The 17208-nt window shown below is 35.9% G+C and overlaps 2 protein-coding genes across 2 annotated transcripts in view; one reads left to right on the forward strand and one right to left on the reverse strand.

Annotated features, from left to right (window-relative positions):
- Positions 1 to 1390: 1390 nt before the first annotated feature.
- Positions 1391 to 17208, reverse strand: part of NHLRC2 (NHL repeat containing 2) — a 44383-nt gene continuing 28565 nt past the window's right edge. Inside the window, exons 7-11 of the mRNA XM_033131391.1 lie at positions 16749 to 16980; positions 15819 to 15941; positions 14697 to 14903; positions 13408 to 13627; positions 1391 to 9064 (exon numbers count right to left, since the gene is read on the reverse strand). Of these exons, the coding sequence (XP_032987282.1) occupies positions 8808 to 9064; positions 13408 to 13627; positions 14697 to 14903; positions 15819 to 15941; positions 16749 to 16980 (1039 nt within the window). The 3' untranslated portion in view covers positions 1391 to 8807. The remainder of the gene's footprint in view (positions 9065 to 13407; positions 13628 to 14696; positions 14904 to 15818; positions 15942 to 16748; positions 16981 to 17208) is intronic.
- DCLRE1A (DNA cross-link repair 1A) overlaps positions 10655 to 17208 on the forward strand; it is a 56477-nt gene continuing 49923 nt past the window's right edge. Inside the window, exons 1-2 of the mRNA XM_033131392.1 lie at positions 10655 to 10891; positions 11414 to 11488. The gene's annotated coding sequence lies outside the window, so the exon portion shown is untranslated. The remainder of the gene's footprint in view (positions 10892 to 11413; positions 11489 to 17208) is intronic.

Below are 17208 nucleotides of genomic sequence, written 5' to 3' on the forward strand. Positions count from 1 at the left end.
CAAACGTCACTGTTAGCTCTTCAGTTCACACACTGCTGTGTAATAATAGATGTGTCCCATGACCAGTGACAAATAATGTCACTCCTTTCCAAGTGTGTTGGTGATGGGTCACTGCATGTTATTCAGTTAGTGCACAGACAGCACGTTGTGTAGTTGTGTCACCTTCTTTCCTACTGGTAGAACCATGTGCCATTTTACAAAACTGGATAATCAAAAGAGGGAATTGGCCTCCAGGACAAAAATACAGCGAAGAAATGAAAACTGCAAGACTCTGGAAGTGAAATTTGAATTGGATGGAAGTGGAGTTGTACATAAAGTAGCTGACCATGGGAATGTTTACGAGGCGCTAGGTTCGCAACCAGAGAAACTTGGTTGAGGGTGAACTTACTGACATAAATCAGGAGAGTGGCTGTGATGAAAAGGATGATGATGTCCCAGAGGAAGTGACTCTGGCAAAAAACTTCACATTAAAGGAACTCTTGGAAATATAGCACAACATTGAAAGGACGAAGATTAAAATGGTAGCTGATACAAACTTAGAAAGGAGTATGATAATTTGCCAGGGCAAAGATACTTGCTCTGCAGTATACATTTTATAATGAGAAGCAAGCAAGCCCTGTTCAAATACTCTCGATGAGTTTTCTCACAAAGAAATCAAAACTTTAATTCTCAATAATTGTAATGTTTTAAATGACAGTGTACTAAATATTAGCTTTATTTTTTTTTCCATTTTCCCATACATTTATATTTGGCACTGAGTTTTTAATATTTTTAACAAACATTTTTAAGGTCATGGGACAATCATTTTCCCCATTAAGACTGCTTTGCAGTTTCAGCTTGCATGGTCATTTTTATGGTTTTACTGTACAAAGTAAGGACTGTCTACGTATTTTATGTGTGTATGTGTAAACATGTAGAGAGCTTTGTTTGTCACTGAAAGTTTGTACCTTTTGTTCCTCTTCACCCATTTTGCCTCCACCCTTCTCTACCACTGGCAACCACCAATCTAGTCTCTATCTATGATCGAGTAATTTATTTTATTTTTTTGTTTTAGATCCTCACTCCCAACACTATATTCTCCTTCATTTCTTCTGGCATTTTTTTTCTTTTTATCTTGTTATTAATTCCATTCAAATTCTGTGTATAGTTTCAAGTAGAGATCTATTTTTTTCTTTTCAAATATTCCCAATACCATTTACTGAATGGATCACCTTTTCTGAATGTTTTTAAAAAATCTGTTGTAATTATGATTGCATTTTATTTTGACTTACATAATTTTTTTTAAAAATTCAGTATTATGCTCATTTTTCCAAAAGTTTAAACAAGAAATCATGACTTATAGTTTTCTAAGCAGTAAAATTATCTCATGATATACTTAAAACAGAAAGCATGTTAAAATCAGAAACATGGCTTTAGAGAGAAAATATTTAATCTGTTTCATGAAAAAATGTACAAAGCTTTAGAAAAGAGTCATTAGGTTTCAGTGTACAGTACAGTATAAATACATCCTTGCTTTCTACAATCACATACATTACACTTCTTTTGAGTTGGTGATAAAGACCACTGCACACTCATTCCAAACCATCTTCTGTTCACACATGCACTTGAAAAAGTCACTGAAAGTAGTCTTGAAATAAATGTAGAAATAAAGTGTACAAAAATATATTAATCTGTCTACATGAAATGCTTGAAAAATGCAAACCAAGTAAATTCTTTTAGAACTAGACCATGTCTAGAAATATCAATATGTCCTTGTAAATTGGATTTTCATTGCATTTTTTATTTTTGGAGAAAAAAAATAAATATAATCAAACCTTTGGAATGACAGATATGAAGTCAGTATAGCAGACCAACTCTATTCTCAAAAATAAAACCACAAGTTTATCCACACGAGAGAGGGGAAAAGTTTGTCTCTAAAATTTGACAAATTTATGAAATGTTACAACTTGAAAGTAATTACATATATATATATATAATTATCATAGATAAATCAGTTTTCTGTGTGAATGATATTACACAGAAAACTTTGATATGTCCATTATCCAGATGTAAAGTAATGACAGCAATGAAAACATATCTAAACTGGCTCTCAGTGGATCCTAACAGTGAGAACTTCAACCTTCTTTTTTCTATATTAACCTATGTAAAACGTAATTAGAAAGTACTCCTCAGAGTAGAGAGAAATTAAAGTCACATAGGATAGGGTACTGTTCTCCTCCTTTGGAAATTGAGATATTAGGAATTCTAGGAAAAAAAATTTACAACAAAATCATTGTTTTTTCTGTTGTGTGACCACAATTCTTCACTGAAACTTGTACAGAAACTACTATTGTTTTTAAAGAGAGGGAAGCCTGAAGTGTGGGGAGGAAGTGGTAGTATACTCTTTGCAGAGAAATTTGGATGACTATCAGAGGCAGGCAGGAACAATACGTTTCAACTCTGTACAAACAAACTTGTTAGCGTCTCGAATACTGTAATGAACACAACAATCAACACTATATCCTTGCTCACAGAATGAATATATTTCTGGTGGGACTAAGAATAATGGCTACAAATTCTAAAACTAGAAGCGAGTTACATGGCAGAGTCCTACTATTTTCAGAGAGGAACAAACATGTCTATTTTTACTCTTCATTACCATAATTTACCAACTGATGTTTTGCCCGATATATTTTAGCATGTATTTTTCATGAACACAGCGCAGTAGGTAATCAGAAAGATACTGCTTAAATTGGGCCTATTTAAATCTGAGGGCTATTTTTCCCCTCTGCTTCTCAGTATTCTGAGGCCTCATCTCACTTTATTTCAAATGTAAGTATGTAACCAAGCGTATTAAAAGCAAAAGGGAATATATTCCGTTTGTCCATCTAACTCATAGTTTCAAATTTCCAAACCTTAGAAATAATCTGACAATTGTGCCTGGAAGTTAGTGCTTAGAGGAAGGACTGCCTGTTCTTACCCGCCGTTGGTAAGAACGCCCTCAGCTGCAGGCTGTTCAGTGCTGCTGTGCTGTGCTCGAGGAAGTGCTTTTCAGTGTGCGATTGCTGGTCCAGGCTGGGAAGTGCATGGGACAATCCTTGGGATTCTTTCCTTTGGACTGTGGAGCTTTCAACAGAATGAACTGTCCTTAGTACACTTGAGAGCGACATACCAGCAAAAAGGGACATACCAAACAATGAATAACTACACTAGGCAAACATTCCACAGAGAGTAGCTAGGGTTTTCGCTTTCCAGCTCTAATCTTTGAAAATAATTAACCCCCGTCAGCACACTAAGAAATGGAAGGGGTGCCGCCAGAGGAGCTGAGGGGCGCTGCCTCCTGTCCCACTTCCCCAGGCTCTGTGGTGACACCGCGGGACAGCCAGAAGCTGGCCCACCTCACCTCTCCTGCAGGCTCGTATCTGAAGGGCCGAGGCTTGCTGGACATGGGATCCAGACAGATCAGTTGAGCCTCTAACTTGTAATACCAATCTTTCTACTACCCTATTGCAAGGAAATGGGAAAATGCCAACTTTTAATTATTCAGAACGAAATAATGACCTACGGTTAGTGTGAATTCTTTACTTAAATAAATTATGTATGTGCCACTGGAGGAAAAAGGAGGAAATCTTGGTGAGCAACAGTGAATTCTACTTCTAAAGTATGACACGATCATTCCTGTTTTAAGTTGACGTATAATTCCTTACGGATTCCAGAAATGGGATTTTACAACAAAATTAACAAATTCTAATGTTTCTTAATTTAAACTAGCAAACTGTTTAACAAGGAAAAGATGTTTACATTCTTTTACCTGGATGATCATGGACCATGATCGGTGGTAGATAGCATTTTACTTCATTCCTTTTAATACTAGAATAATAAATAGGCTGACCTAGTGTGTGAGGGGTGAGGTCCACCTACTGCAGTGTTATTTATGAAGCAAGTAAGTTTTTATGTGTGTTAACAGATTGGCCAAATGTTATGTTTCTAGAGCTGACTTTGGTTATTAAAACAAATTTTTCTTAAAGAAGCTTTTTGGATTTGAGACAGTTCTATGCTAAGAATTCAGTTATACTTTATGACAAGGTCTTATAATTACCTTTTGAAGACCAATTAAAATAGCATTCATTGTTGGAACTAACACTGAAAAGATATTTAATTCCTTAATATATCCATCTGCCAAGAAAAACTTTGGATAATAATCTGAATTTAAGAAAGAATGGTACAGAAAATCTTTTGGAGAACAACAATAATCAGATTGTTTCAAACCCTGAAGGATAAGAGTGTAGAATGAAAAGTCCAAAAATATAATTAAATGGATTTAATTTAAATTTCAAAACCAGTGATCACTAGGACTTTTTGGATTCTTTGGATTGATTCATTACTACTTAAAACTATGAAAGATTTATGTTTTCAAGAAAACTACTTTAAGAGGCAATGCAGCACAGTAGTTAAGCAGACTCATCCGATTCTTAAATGCAGGATCTTGACTATGTTTGCGTAACTGCTTATAACTTCTTTGTGTCTCAGTTTCCTCATCAGGGAAATAAGGAAAATTAGGTCCTCATAAAGTGGTTGTGAAGAGTAAATGAGTTAACATGTATAAAGCACTTAGAAAAGTGCCAGGCACATAGTAAGCACTCAATACATTTAGCTATTATCTTTGTGACTTTATTTAAATACTGAAAGGCTCAAGAAAGCATTCACAAAAGTAAGGTAAGTACTCCGAATTCCGCAGCCCCTTTTCATTCTACATCTAGGAGTAGAGCTAGGAATTACGAGACTGGTGCTCAAATACAGGATCCATCACTCACCCTTTACCCTCTAGTCATCCAACCCGACCGGCCCAAGCAACTGCTCCTACCAGGCACTGCTCTAGCATCGGGCATTGTTCTGGGAGCTCTGATGTTGAGATATGCCACCAACTTCCTACAGCTGTTTCCTATTCTGCAAAATGGACACAACATCTACTTGTCTGGTTCACCAGATTACTTTAAGGCTCAAATGAGGCAAAAGGCACAAAGGTACTCTGAAGATTTCGTAAAGCACCATCAGGGGGTGTTACAGGAATGTGATTCAGGATGAGTACATCTAGACCCTTTCAAAGGGCATTAATTACTCTAGAGGGTCTTCAAAAACATATTTTTAATAAGACTGTAGGCATGCTTCTTTGTAACTACAATATTATTTATAAAATAGTAATATGCTTTATTTCTCTTCTTGTATCCCAACTCTATGGAGTATATTAACATATCAAATAGTTGGTAGAGAAATAGTTTCCTATAGAAACTGGTTGCAGAAAAAATGCCAAGCCATGTGCTTATGGCCATAAATTGTTATTAACTAAGGCGGGAACTAGCAGTTTCATTAGTTACTAAATGCTTTACAAACACCATTTCATCGAATCTTTAAGCCACCCCATGAGGCAGGGCTAGCAGCCTCATTTTATAGGGTCAGAATCTAAGTGAGTGCGCAGTCCCTGCTCTTAACCACCACACTGCACAATGAAGAAACCAGAAGAACCACAATCATTTCTGTCTCCACCACACCACACACTTAGAACCGGGAGATCCAAGAGCTCTAAACTATGTTTTGATCTTTGGTAATAAAAGTGACCCTAGAAAAGTTATTATATAATAAATGCTTACTATGCAGTTCATTTAAAATCTTTAAAAAACATTTCCAGTTGGGTTTTTTCAAAAAAATTAACTCATTGCTCACTGAAAAAAAAAAAAAAACAAAAGCAGAATTAAAATAAAAATATTCATAATTCCGCCATTCAGGAAAATTGCCATTGACACAGTCCCTCTGCATATATTTTTATGCAATTGTGAACTATGGAATTTAGTTTCTGATGACTGTTCTTAAACATGATGCCAAATATAGAGGCCAGACTGAAGTCTTTTTAATTGGCAGATATAAATTATAGTAAATTTTGTGCCGTATCTTCCCAAATTTTCCAACTATGGAAAAACAAGCAGAGAGTAACTTATTTCAGTGGTATTAGCTCAAAAATATATTGGCCATAAGAGAAACTTACGTGAGAAATTCTTGAGTTGATCTTTGTATCTGTGTATGTACATAGTGACAAACATATATACATGTACATATACTCATTCATACATATTAAACCTTTTTGTAGCTGTGTTAAGATTTATAATATGATCAGACCTATGGAAAGCTAAAACTAAATATATTATTAGAACAGTTAAGGAGAAAATTGTTTTTTTAGTCACTGAACTTCGCCAAAGTTACACTTATGGGTGATTAAGCTGTAAAAGTTTTTCCTTGTGAATAGTTGTTAAATATTTGCTTGAAACAGCATATTCGAGATAAGCAAAATTCTTTTCAGGGATCATATCAATCCTGAGTATACATGATATCACAAAGAGTGGTGGAAAAAATAGAAACCAGCAGAATAATTTAGGACAAAGATTCCAGGTATTATGTCAAAGTGTGTGTAACACCACAGGCACTTTGATTAAGGTGACTTACGTACACTAAAGTCTTACTCTTCATAAAAGTTAAAAAATACAGACGTTCTTATAGGAAACAAGGCAGATGAGGATCAAGAAATTTTTAAAAATAAACTTCCTAGGACTTCCTCTTATGTAAGCGGCTTATGTTAGAGGCTTATGTTAGTCATAAATTCTAGGAACCTATTTATATTGCTTTAGTATAATTTACAAAAAATCATACTAATCATATAAGTAATATTCTGAATGTAAAAAATGCAGACTGGTGGCTGAGTAAGAATAAGAATGTTCATTAAGACTGTACTTTGAAAGTGAAGTATAAGCTTAATACTAACCTAAAACTGTCTAGACAAAGGGAACATTATTAATAGATTCTAAAAAATATTTTTGGATTTTTAATGTACATAAAAATACATACTGTATGTGTGTCTGTGTACAGTATTGAAAAATTATCAGGTACATCTGAGTTAGCAAGTTAAAACTGCATAAACTTCTTTTAGAGAGTGAAACTGTTTATATCCTTAAATAGGAAAAGATTAAGCCAAAATATTCTTATCCTGTCCAACTGGAAATGAGACATATGATAATGAGATTAAAAAACGACTATGGCCTGTCCTTCATAAAAAAGAATATTAACATTATACATTCTTTTATTACGGAATAACATTTTTTTGTGTGGAGAGAAAAAGTTTATGAGGTAATTAGATATAATTTTAAACATGATTCCTGTACATTTATATTTCTCTTTAAAATAGCTTTAGCAAGTTATAAATTAAGTCTAAGTCTTAATGTATGCATTTCCTTACTTCAGAAATTTAGGTAACCTGTATAAAAGAAGAGAATAGTTATGTTCAAAACTGTATTTCACAAAATATATAAAGAACTGGGCAGATGACGGTGCTTAAAAAATTACACTTCAAATTTAGCACTGTTTTTGAAGGGGGAAAGGTATATTATGCCATATTGTCTATAAATATTTATTGAATAAATATGGCTCGCCTGATTTTTTAAAAAAATCTTGTAACCTTATTAAATAACAAACAGTTGAATAAGTTTTAGTAAAAACGAGAATAGGCTTTCAAAGAGTTACGAAGAGAAATTATGACTATAAAAAAACTTTCAGTATCTTTTAGTGACTATAGCTTTTGGGGTTAAAAAGAAAACCCAAAACAGTGTCATCAAATCACTACATGTTTCAGCCTTAATATTTTAAAGAGGAATATATTAGCATATACTATATATATTAATAGCATGAAAGTGCATCATATGGAAATTTTCACTTTGAAGGCTTAAAAGTGATTTTTAAAACATCACCATAAATGATCATAATTTAAATTTTGAATATGTGAACCAAAAAACCCAACAAATCTGTATTTTATGCTTACAAGTGAAACGTAAATTTCTAAGACAACATACATACCCATTCACATCAGATTCAGCTGTCGCAATTAATTCTTTATCATTAAATAATATCACAAACAGTACTGTGTCCTTACATCCCTTTCTCCGTGAAAGTCATATTTCTGAGGACTTGTTTGTTATTTAGTAAGACTGTTCATTCAGAAAACAATTAAAGGAGTGAGTCTGTATGTCCTCAGAGCTTCTGTCTTTACCTTTTCCTGTACAGAGTTATAAGGCATTAATAATGGTAAATTAAAATAGCTAATAATTTATAATAAAAATAGATAATTCTCTTTTAAATATATCTCTCAACTGTGAAAACTGCAGAAGAGAACAAAGAACATATTTACCACCCAGGTACACTTTTAGTTTCTACTGTGATGAAAAGACTTTTTTGGGGGGAGCTTAAAATAGACCTTACACCTTGAATGTCAGGCATCCTTATACCAACATGTGGATTGGATCTTAGGTTCTCTTTACAGTTACTGTGAAATTCACACATTCAAATGTGCTGCTTGCTATTAATAAAGGTAGGAAAAGTTAGTTAAAATATTTGGTATCATTGTTATCCGTAATCATTGCAAATTATCTCATAATGATATTCTATACTATAGTGTGGACTTAAGTCTTACGCCAAATAGCAGCATAGATTACAACAACGTGGTTCAAAGAATGGTCAGTGACTGAGCTGATACACAGCCGGAATGAAGGCATTTGTTCACAATAAATAAATAAGGAGCAGAGCTTTACTGTAGTATCAGTTGCTAGAACTGAGCAGTGGGTTTCTTGGTAACCCAGAGGCAGCAGAAAAGCTTCTTTCGTAAGGTGCAGTGATGGTGAGGATGGACACAGGCATTGCCAGCTATTGGGTGGGTGCAAAAGTCGTTGCGGTTTAAAAGGTTAAAAATAACTGCAAAAACCGCAATGACTTCTGCACAACCTAATAGCTTGCTAAAATACATACTTGAGCTCTACTGGAGCTGAGGAACCGTGTTGTGCACTGGTTATCTGTAAAGGCTGACTGAACAAAATTCCCTTCATCATGCAGGCACTGCCGTCTGCGCTACAGTAATAAAGAAACACGCTGATAGATACAACGGCTTCGGGTGATAAGCAATCTCCAGGAACCTGCAGGGAGATGGTTGGCTGATTGGAAATGTTCTCTATTTCTCCAGATGGTGTCTGTCCTTGAAGAAGCCATTCATTGCCTGGAAAATAAAAAGGTAAATTATTAAGACTGTATAAGAAAAAGTGTTCAGTAATATAATACGAAAATACAAAACTATCTAGGGAGTACGAAGGTATGTACAACTCTGCAGGGACTGGCAAATTAAGATTATGATGAATTATTGAATATGAAAAGGTAATAATAAAAAAAGTAACAGTTTTTAGAAACAAGTAACACTGCATATATTATTCTAATAGGCTCAGAGATTTTGTCTACCTCTTTTTAGTACATAAAACTCTTCCAAGACTTAAGGACATAGATTATCTATGTAACAAGTCTACTAAACCACTAAAAATCTTTAATCTTCTAGGACTAAAAGATTTAAATGTCTTTATTCCTGCAGTGCCTTCTGGCAGAAGGCACACACATGTCATATGGAGGAAGCACATACTTACAGGTATTCAGCTTTACAGGGGGTTAGATATCAAGAGCCAGCATTTTGAAATGCAGGACATGCTTTCCTGCCATCTTAAACAGAATACACTGAACAAAATCTAATGACTCATCAATGATGTGGGGCCATTTGCATAAAAAACGGTACCATCTATTGAGTAGTGATGAAATTCTATGCCTACTTTTTGGCTTCTGTCTCTTTTGACCTCAGTCATCACCCAGAGTACCTGCCTCTACTGGTCCTCTCCATCTTTTAGTTTATTGCTTCTATATTCTGTTGATTGAAAAATTCAATTTGAGAAAAATTTGTCAGGTAAGAGTCAGGAGAAGGTGAAAGGTAAGAATCTAAAGAGTTAAGTCCAGAGCTTTTATGCAAGAGCTTGTAAACAATTCTTTTAAAGTTCTCTTTAAAATTCGTTGGCCTTTGCTGATTTCTGGACTGAGGAGAGTGTTTCATTTTATTTAGTGTTTGGTTTTGCTAGATAGCAGATTGATGGGGAACTTCTTATATTTTACATCAAACAGGAAAGTAAATTGGGTTATTTTAATGTCTAATTCTAGAAATAAAATACGGAAAATGTTTCTTCTGATATTTTTCAGATGTATCACACATGGGATTTGTGAGGTTATAATATGCTAGTGGTGCTTTTATGCTTTTTTTTTTGGCTTAAAACCTTCACATATGCTGAAAACTTTAAGTTTATACAGACCAAAATTTAGTTAAAGTGTTCCTGTCTCTAAATAACTGGTCAAGAAGAAAAAGTCCTTTAATCGTAGGTGTATAAATGTACCCTATAAAATAATTTTCAAAAACCTGAGTTAGGATTCTTGCCTGAAACCTTTTTTGTCCCTATACAATAAAAATGCAGCCAATATCTTGGACAAGTGATAAAACAGCGAAGAATTTGCTCTATATACTACTTTACTCTCCTTTAATACTATCCATATTTATATTCCAATGACTCAATATCAATTAGTGTTTGACAAAGTAGAGTTATCATAAACACATTAATGTGTCAATATCCTATTTCAAAAATCAATCCACTGCTCTTTAATTTTATGCAGAGAAGTTAAATTAACAGTGATCTCCAACTGATGCAATACTGCAGACTAATGGACGCAGGCAGGACCTTTGAACTGGCAGTCGAGAACTGACTCTGAGCCTGCAGAGGAATGACAGGGTTTGCGTGCTCTTCTGTCCACAAAGCTCTTGGCTCCCAACATCCTCCTGTACTGCACCAGCTCAGCTCTCTCCCTTGTGGGGAGTCGGAGGGGGTGTTTCCCCACAGGCTCAGTCAATCACCCCAGGGCCGGCCTCCCAAACCGAGCAGTTCCTCCTGGCTAGACGACGGAGGTCTGTTCTTGATGGAGGTCTGTTCTTTTGGTGTGGATGCCGCCCTGAGAATGCTCCAAGGTAAACGGCAGAAAGCCTGGGTCTGAGTCACGTACAAAAGAAAAGTGTGTGAGAGGGCACGAGGGAGGAGGGGTGGGGGAGGAAATGGAAGCTTGAGTGAGAACATGGGAAAGAGCGTGGGAGACTAGGTCAGAGGAAGATCACGAGAGACAAGAAGTCAGATTTACTTCGGGACTGTGAGTATTTTACTTTAAAATTGTGTCCATTCTGTTAAAGATGTTGGAAAGCACTGCTATAAGGCAGGCAGTATACTGACTCCTTATTATAAATTAATAAGTTCACAGTGTGATTCAAACACACTTCAAATCTTTACCTAATTTGCAGTAACTGAATACTTTGAGAACAGACCAACAGGAAGTGTTCTTAGATTAAGCGATCACGGATTAGTGAGTGAGGCTCGGCCTGGATTCTGATCAATAGTAATTCACTTGTATTTAAATTACATATCCTCCAACAACGTTTTATCCTTCTACTTGAATGACATACTTTTAAGATACGGCTTTGGAATCCATTTTCTTGTAGTAAGCAAGTAATGGAGCTCAAATTCTACCTCTGGCATCTCTAAAGAAGAAAATGCAGCTTCGGGCTTAATAACTGGTAAGTCAAGTCTTAATGATACTACCACATTGAAATAAACCGCGATTGAAAGCTCTGAAGCATTTGATAGATGCTATCTGGAAAAGTAAAGAATAATAATGAAACAACTGAAGAATTGAATTGGAAAGTGCTTATGTCAAGTTACTTCAGTTAAAAGAAAGGCATATGTTTTTTAAAAATGTCATACTCAAGGGGAAAATCAATTTAATTCTTTAAAATAGAATCTGTGAGATTTCTATTGCTATATTACTGAAAGGTAGAGTGGTAAACACAACTAATACTAAATCAGTGTTCCACACCTGAGTTAATTACCTGCCATTGTAGCACACCTGCTGCTTAACACTGTTCAGTAAATACTCTACCTACACTGCCTGCATCCTGTGGCTCAACTTGGCTGGAGGAAAACAGGGGGACTAGCCTGGCTTTCAATTCATGACAGCTAGCCTCAAGCTGTTCAGCAATCACACTGTGCTTCTGTATTTCCCTCGGGTAGTCACCCTCCCACCTTCCTGGATGACCCTCTTTTCAAACCTCCAAAAGCTTCTCCCCTCTCTCTCATTCCCTCTCAGTTGATGGCCTTACTTCCCAATGTACTAAGAAAACAAGCATTTAGAAAAAAGCTTCCACAAGAACCTACTCCCCCACTCACCCATTTAGACCTCTGGATCACCCTTGAGCCTTCTCTCCTTCCTGTGCGAACGTTGTCCCCGTTCCTGGCAAAGGCCAGCCTTCTACGTGTGCACTCATCCCATCCCCTCTCATATGCTCAAGGATACCCACCCATATCATCAATTCTTGTCTCTATTGGATCTTTGCCATAATATATGACATGCTGTTCTCTCAACTCCATTTTCTCTCAACTCCATTTTCCCTTTCTAGCAGCTGTTCTGTTTTCTCTTATCCCGAAAGAGTTATCTGTATTTGCTTTCTCCAGTTCCTCTCCTACTCTTTTTTAACCTCCTCTAATCAGGCATCTCCTCATCCATCACTATGAAACAGCTCTGGTGGAGGACATTAATTAACCCTTCACATTAAATCAATGATCAATTCTTAGCCCTTATCAATAGCACTTGACACAGCTGGTCGCTCGCCTTAAACCAGCTGGCTCCAGGAAACGACACTCTTGGTTTCGCTCCTACTTGCTTATTCACTCTTCAGTCTTCTTCCCTGGTTCTCCCTCCTCTCTTTGATCTCTTTATGTTGGAGTGTTTTAGAACAGTGCCACTCCAAGCATAGTCCGTGGACTGGTGCTCATCCACAAACCATGATGTATTAAGTACAGAAATTGAGAGTAAGGTTTAAAAACTTTTATAACATCCAAATGTGTAACTGGTGGCACTGAATTTTATATGTCTTCTTAAAAAATTTAATTTCGTTTTTAGGGCTAGAGCTATTTTGAGAGGGAATACACAGTGAAAAAGACACTAAATAAGAACAAACAGAACTGGGTTCAAATTCCATTTTTTGACCTAATTCAATATATGCCCTTGAGCATTGATCATAATGAGCATTTATTATAATCACTTTATCTCTTTGAGCCATTAGTGCCCTCATTTATAAAAGAAGAGGTTTAGAATAGATGGTGTCCTTTGGCGCCTTTCACAGCTCTAACATTCAAGAACCTGTTTTTCTGAGACTGCGGAAGTCTGCCTCAACTGATGGACTTGTCTGGCAGCAAATGGGGGCAATTAGGATTGAGTAATTTTGGGTGCGTTACACTGCTCTTTACTGAAAGAAGAAGGAACCTCAAAGACTAAAAACTGCTACCGTGGAGTTAGATCTGGATCTGTTTTGTCACAAGACCTCCCTCAAATCCTGCCCAACTAGAGAGTCAAAATTCACATAATAAATGAGAAAGATTACTAGATTAAACATCAAGAAGTTCTGGAAAATTTGCATTTCTAAGATTATTCTCATACCTTCAGCTGTTAGAAACCAGCAACTGGCTACTCCTTCAGTTAGCTTTGTTCCTGATGGGAGGTCTAATCTTAGCTTGAACTGAAGAGTCTGTCCTGGAGATGCGGCCACTGGGGGAAGACTAATGACTGGAGCAGATTTAGGCAGTTTGGGTACCGTCTTCTGTTCTTCTGCTAGGAACGGGCCATCTACCATAGCATTTTCAGATGTGAAGACTGGCAGCTAGGAAATAAGAAAATCTGTTTACGAAAGCACAAGTACTTTACAGCAACTGTAGACTGAGAGTTTACTTTTAGACTTCAGTCTAAATTGAGATTTTATGTCATAGAGCCTCATTTTTCTATGAGGTTCTATCTTAATGAAACTTAATTGTCATTCCAGTCTGAATTAAAATGTGTTTACTTAGACGTCCTCATGATTATTTTGTAGGTTCAGAAAAATATTTCATCCTGGCCAAAAGATTACCAACACTTACAAGTAAAACAGAATTAAATTAATTGTTCAGTATGTTTACAGATAGTAGGAAATTAAAATAAAACTTTATCATTTTAAATGTAGTGGATATAATATACATCTTATAATGTTGATTGCCAGCTACAAGATGTCATTCATCTTATAGCAAAGATCTATGTTGAAAGGAATGACATTTATGATGGCAATCTGTGTTTTTATTTTAAAACATATCTTAGAAATTCCTATAATTTTAGAAACAATAATTTGCATTTTTTTTCATCAAGGGAGAAACATCAAGGGAGAGCTTGAAAATTTTATTAGAGACCATGTCCATATCTTTAAAAATTGATTAGAACTTATTTTTCTTCCAATCTTATTTTCAATGTCTTGAGAAAGTGGCTTCTAGAACTTCCTTTGGAAGATTGTTTGGTAATGGATTTACCATAGGAAACAAAGATTACACGTTAATCTAAGAATCATTAAAAATAAAATAAAAAGACTAAACAACCCAATCCACATTGTATGTGTGGGTAGTGTGTGTGTCAGTATGTCTTCACATTTAAACACAAATCTGAATCCTCTTTTTCCTTTCCTGAAAGTTCTTTCCATCAAATCTTTTCCATCTTTCAGTATCTTTCTCAAACACTTTCAGCACAAATGGAATTTTTACTTTAAAAATAATAGGATATCCTTGAAACAGACATTCCCTTATGACTCTATCTATGTGTTTCACTTTCATCACTAGAGATAGACTAACCAAAAGTGCCTCGGTCAGTGCTGTGAGGATCTCAGTAGCATTTCTAAAATCTCTTTTAACTTATATTTTAAGATTACTTACCACAGAAATCGTTTTTGTTTCTAAATCCATCACTTTAATTTGATGGTTATTGGTGTCTGCTACATATAATAACTGACCATTCTCTCCAATACACAAGCCTCCTGGTTCATTAAAAGTTGACTCGGTAAAACTGGAACTGATATTACTTGCATCTCCAGTTCCTGCTAATGTTGTACAGTTTTTTGTTTTTGGATCCACAACTTTAATCTAAAAAGAGAGAAAAACAATTTGTATACCTGAAGCTTAAGCTCATGTTAGTAGTATAGAATAGTAACAAGCAAGCCAGAGAATTTCTGCTTGTTATTAGTATTCTTAAAAAACAAATCTCAGAAAAAGGCATTTCCATATTTGCTTGAAAAAACCAAATATTCAAATTAAAGTCTAAGGGGACTTTAATTTACTCCATTCTGACAGCTAAAAACTATGTAAAATCCCCAGTTACATCTTGCCCTCTGTAAGCAATCTTTGATGAAATTACTTATGAAATTAAAATTTTTTTAAATATTTTTTTCTCACAATGAGACATAGTTGAACTTTCTTCTCATGAGCACCTAACATTGGCTGAGGATTTGCTACATATTTTAAACTTAATGATTCCCCATGTGTCTCAATTGTGTTAAATGTATAGTCTCTCATCATAAAATATTAATATTTTCCACTGATTTTTGTGAAAAATAAAAATAGAAGTAAATAGTCAATGCAACAGAGACAGAAATTGAAATGCTGCTTAAAATGGAATTATTTCCTAGCAGGCATTGCAATTATTCAATAGCTCAAAATATTCATTTGTTAGTTGACATATTAATTTCTCTGCTACCTGCCTTCTCCTTATTTACTGAATTTGTTACTAAGCAGTTTTGATGGGTTGCAATTCACAATTCTGGCTATTGCCATTGGGAATTTATCTGTCAGTGCTTTCCCCAGCTCAGAGTACCATCACATCCTCCTTGCAAAGAAAGGACCAAAAACGAACAGAGAAGACTGACTTGTATATATAGTTGTCAAAGACTGTGATTCCTCTCGACATTTCCGAGTGGCAGTTGTAGGAGGCTCACAGATCTTGCAGCACTTTAAATGCCACAAATGAAAAGCAGGGTATCATTTAATCCTGTCAAGACTCACCTTGTGATTGTAAGAGTCTGTTACATAAAGTAAATTCCTTTTCTTGTCCCACGTTACTCCCAGTGGGTGCTGAAGCTTTGCGTCCATTCCTACTCCATCGACATCACCAAAAGCAAATAAATTCTTTTTTTTTGAAAGAAAAAACAAACAAACACGTATTAAGATTTTTACGATGCTTTGTCAGGGTCATAAAGTGAAAATTAAGGCGGCTGTATGTGCTACTTCAGTTAAAGGGGGAAAAGATCTGATTTTGTATAAACAGGGCTGTGCATTTGATCCAGACTCCTCTCCATAATCAGTGTGGTGCCCTTCCTTTCTCCCTGAAGCCTGGACATCGATACAGAGGGTGCCAAAAAAATACATACAAGTGGACACTTTGGTCAGCGTTGCTCAAGCAGTAGTTCTCTTTAATCAGAAGTGTCTGGATGCTGATGGGAACCACTTTGAGCACCTCTTGTAATTGCAGAAGTCAAACGTGACTTGTATTCATCTTTTTCTATCGGTATATATTTGAGTATTACAATTTCAATAGTTTTTTCCTTCCTTAAAATATGTATACATTTTTTTGACACCCTCTGTATATAATCAAGTAGAGTCAGTTTATTTTTCTTAGATGGTTTTGTTACTTGTTTCTTTTTGTTCAGATTTCCTTTGGTCTGACTTCCACTTTTAACTTATGATTAGGTCCAAGAGCTGACTGTTTCTCCCTCTCTCTCTCTCTCTCTCTCTCTCTCTCTCTCTCTCTCTCCCCTCTCTCTCTCTCTCTCTCTTCTCTCTCTCTCTCTCTTCCCTCTTCCCTCTCTCTCTCTCTCTCTCTCTCCTCTGTCTCTCTGTCTCTCTCCCCCCTGAATTTTACTAACTCTTCACAGTTCAGAAAACTGCAAGCTTGGTAAGTGTCTGGGCACACGGGACGACCACGACTTTCAGTACCATGGGATCTCTTTCGCCTCCTACGAGGTGCTTCACTGCTCCATCTTTCAGCGAGACGGTTCGCACTGTGCTGCTCTCACTATCGGCTACAAACAGGCAGTTCCATGGATCTTCTGGGGCCAGAGAGAGACCTGAAGGTTGGGCAAAACCTGCCTTGTGAGGATATGCATTATTTCGATTCTCTTCATTTCCACTACCAGCAAACCGAAGGCAGGTTCCTTTTTTTAACTCACTGAAAAAGATAAGTTCATAGGTCAAGTCAACACTGTTACATTGTGCCCAATTTAGTTATTAAACAAATGATGAAATCAGTGGTGATAAGCATTATAAAAAAACAAACAGACAAAAAAAAAAACCTAGTGATCTTGGCCTAGTTAAATTGTGCAAGTCAGCTTTCCCGGTACTTGTTCTAAATCATTATTTATTCACTGTGTAGGGACCTTTCTTTCCTTCCTTCTTT

Source organism: Rhinolophus ferrumequinum, chromosome 16 (assembly GCF_004115265.2).
Source record: "Rhinolophus ferrumequinum isolate MPI-CBG mRhiFer1 chromosome 16, mRhiFer1_v1.p, whole genome shotgun sequence".
NCBI lineage: Eukaryota > Metazoa > Chordata > Mammalia > Chiroptera > Rhinolophidae > Rhinolophus > Rhinolophus ferrumequinum.